This window comes from Homarus americanus, unplaced genomic scaffold (assembly GCF_018991925.1).
Source record: "Homarus americanus isolate GMGI-L3 unplaced genomic scaffold, GMGI_Hamer_2.0 scaffold27428, whole genome shotgun sequence".
Lineage (NCBI taxonomy): Eukaryota > Metazoa > Arthropoda > Malacostraca > Decapoda > Nephropidae > Homarus > Homarus americanus.
This window is the reverse complement of record NW_024721169.1, coordinates 236-3,809: the sequence shown is the minus strand read 5'-3', so window position 1 is coordinate 3,809 and position 3,574 is coordinate 236. Positions and strand designations below refer to the sequence as shown.

Below are 3,574 nucleotides of genomic sequence, written 5' to 3'. Positions count from 1 at the left end.
AAGCCTCTGAGGCTTACCTGGTGGGTCTTTTCGAGGACACCAACCTGTGTGCCATTCACGCCAAGCGCGTTACCATCATGCCCAAGGACATCCAGCTGGCCCGGCGCATCCGCGGAGAGCGTGCTTAAGTCCTCTTCCTTGGGGAAAAAGAAAAAGCACAACAAAACCTACCAGACATCTATAACTCGGCCCTTCTCAGGGCCAAAGAACTGTTCTGAAGATAATTTTCATGACAATCGAAATGGTTGGTGGTAGGAGAGCGTTAATTTCGGTTACCCAAATCGCCTAACGGTAAGTTGGTAACATTCGTGCAGGCACGAATGTATAGTAGGTCATCAATTCGGGAGGTGGGTGGGTGCAACAAACAAGAGCTAGTAACAAATAAATATATAAAGAATAAGTAAGTAAATAAATAAATAAAATAAAAGAAAATACAATAAAATACAATAAAATAAAATAAATTGTTTACATGAAATAGGCGTGCTGCAAACATGAAATGAAGCCCAAACACACTCCATGTATGTCACTTTGCAGTGGGTGTAAAAGTACTCCACGCAGAATTTATTTATTTATTTATTATGTTTCGATTTAGTCCGGTTTCTACGCCAATAGAGAATGCAGATTATTATAATTTTTTTTTTTTTTTATTTCCCTCTCAATATATCACTGTCGGTAACTGTCTCTTTAACATGTAACTGTGGCTCCGATGGAGCCGATTAAGTTGTAGTAGTGGGATGGCGTGTTTGTTGTGCACAAGTAACCTCTTACTTGGAAGAGGTGTACTTGGTGACAGCCTTGGTGCCCTCAGACACGGCATGCTTGGCCAGTTCACCGGGCAGCAAGAGTCGGACAGCTGTCTGGATTTCCCGACTTGTAATGGTGGAGCGTTTGTTGTAGTGCGCCAGGCGGGAAGCCTCGGCAGCGATGCGCTCGAAGATGTCGTTCACGAAAGAGTTCATGATGGACATAGCTTTGGAGGAGACTCCTGTGTCGGGGTGCACTTGCTTCAGTACCTTGTAGATGTAGATGCTGTAGCTTTCCTTCCTCCTGCGCTTCTTCTTCTTGTCACCCTTGGCAATGGCCTTCTGGGCCTTTCCAGCCTTCTTGGCAGCCTTTCCGGAAGTTTTGGGAGGCATGGCGGCACAGTTACTCGTGGCGCGGAGCGAGAGAATTGAAAACTGGCCCGACTAACTTTTCCTTATATACCGAGCGGGCCGCTCAGGATCAGACTGGCTGCAGCTACGGCTCTCTTACATTGGTTGGGTCCGCGAGACGGCCACCTGGCCTGATCCTGAGCTTGGTATAAAAGACCAAGGTGGCGGGCGGAAATTTAACTCCTATCACGAAAAGCAGCAGCAGCAACATGTCAGGACGCGGCAAGGGAGGCAAGGTGAAGGGCAAGTCAAAGTCCCGTTCTAGCAGGGCCGGACTCCAGTTCCCCGTGGGTAGGATCCACCGTCTCTTGCGTAAAGGCAACTATGCTGAGCGTGTTGGTGCAGGTGCCCCTGTGTACCTTGCAGCCGTCATGGAGTACCTGGCAGCAGAAGTGCTCGAGCTGGCCGGTAACGCCGCCCGCGACAACAAGAAGACCCGCATTATCCCGCGTCATCTTCAGCTTGCCATTCGCAATGACGAGGAGCTGAACAAGCTCCTATCTGGAGTCACCATTGCCCAAGGGGGTGTCCTTCCTAACATCCAAGCTGTGCTCCTCCCCAAGAAGACAGAGAAGAAATAAGAACCCAAGGTTCGTTCACACAAGACAACCTAACCAAACAGGCTCCTTTCGGAGCCACAGGATATCACTTAAAGAGAGAAATATACGACATCAACGTTTTGCAGGATAACACTCTGTGCAAATTGAGTGAAAATGTTTTTGAATGGTGTAGATGTGAAGGGGTACTGCGGGGGCCTGGGGTGGGGGACTTAAACGGGACTTAGAAGGGCGCAGAAGCAGAAGCAGCAGCTTTAGCAGCAGCAGCAAGGGAGGCGACCTTATTTTCAGTCAGGTTCATACACAAAGAAATACATCAGATTCATTGACAGTACAGTACACATTTACCAGTGTGGGCTAGCCAATTTGGGATAAAGAGCAAGAATGTAATGTCCTCAATGAAGTAATGACATAGTTCAAGATACAATAAGTGAGGTGGCCTGAAGTCTTTGACAGTGTCCCATTCAATAATATAGTAGTGCTTTAAAGGTGTATCACCAAGTTTACATGCTGAGTGTTCCTTTATGGGTACAGCGTTACTAACTAGCCAGATGTGTCTGTATCCTAACCTAATTCTGGCCACGACTACATCACACAGGCAAGTTGTTTGGACACTCTTCCTAGCCCCCTTGGTCCCTGTTCACCTACCTACTGTAGCAGTAAGTAGGTACCTGTTGTAAATCGAAACGTTGCCAATTTGTATTCAGGGAAAGTTGTTGGAGCTTCTAAACTTGAACTGACACAATCCGAGGAGTGGTGACCCGAGGATCACAGACACTATCTCTCCCTTCCTAACCTCCTGCTCCTTCCTCTGTCCTCCCAAAATTGAACCATGCTATCGCAAAGGTAATAATACAGGTAGAGACAACAACATATTTTCCTATTGTCTTATTATATATTAATAACAGAAACGCTGCCGCCATCCCGGAGGCTTTACATTGTCTCACTGTTCATTCCCTCCACAATTCTTCCTCTTACTTCTTCTTCTTCTTCTTCCATCAATACTTTATTAACGGTGTATGTAAGTTTCACCATGTTTTGCACTCCAGCGGTAGAGCAAAGTATATTTTGTTAGCAATAAACCAAAAGCATATTTTATGGCCTAATCATCACTACATAGAACACCACCCATAAAGCATGATACTAGTAGACCACAAACTGCTATAAACACCCAAAGCATATTTTATTGCCTAATCATCCATCACTACATAGAACACCACTCATAAAGCATGATACTATTAGACCACAAACTGCTATAAACCCCGAAAATATACTATACTAGTGACTCTAATTGTGTTACCCAATATTATACGAAATAATACTATAAAACATAATAATAAACACACTAATAGTGTATATTAGTTGAATGCACAATCTGATGAGAAATCAAAAAAAAAAAAAAAAACATAACAATAACCTAGAAAGAGTGTAGAGTATTTTTGTGCAAACTATTATACTAGTAGATGGTCTAAGATAACTGTATATGAAGGAAAAGGTGTGCTCTCCACTCAAACTTTCTTTTTATGAAATCTCCTACTCCCCAGCTGAGCGGTACGCCCAATGGGAAACAAAACGTGGCACATAACACGCCGCCCGCCAGCTCTGGCTCGGTGAATAGGAATCAGTAATCGGGCGGAGTATAAACAACACCGCCGCCAATGTGCTCCTCCCATCTCTGAGGAAATCTGGCGGGCAACTTAGTATTATATTAGCATGTAATAATAATAACAATAATAATAATAATAATACTACTACTACTACTAATAATAATAATAATATTAATAATAATAATATTAAAAATAATAACATGCAATTTCATTTTATAACACATACAAACAAAATAGTGTATAGCCTACTATACTT

General features: G+C 43.6%; 1 protein-coding gene across 1 annotated transcript; it reads right to left on the bottom strand.

Annotated features, from left to right (window-relative positions):
• Nucleotides 1–764: 764 nt before the first annotated feature.
• Nucleotides 765–1,136, bottom strand: LOC121861617 (histone H2B). The gene has a single exon (XM_042359485.1). The coding sequence runs from the start codon at nt 1,134–1,136 to the stop codon at nt 765–767; it is 372 nt and encodes a 123-aa protein (XP_042215419.1).
• Nucleotides 1,137–3,574: the final 2,438 nt, after the last annotated feature.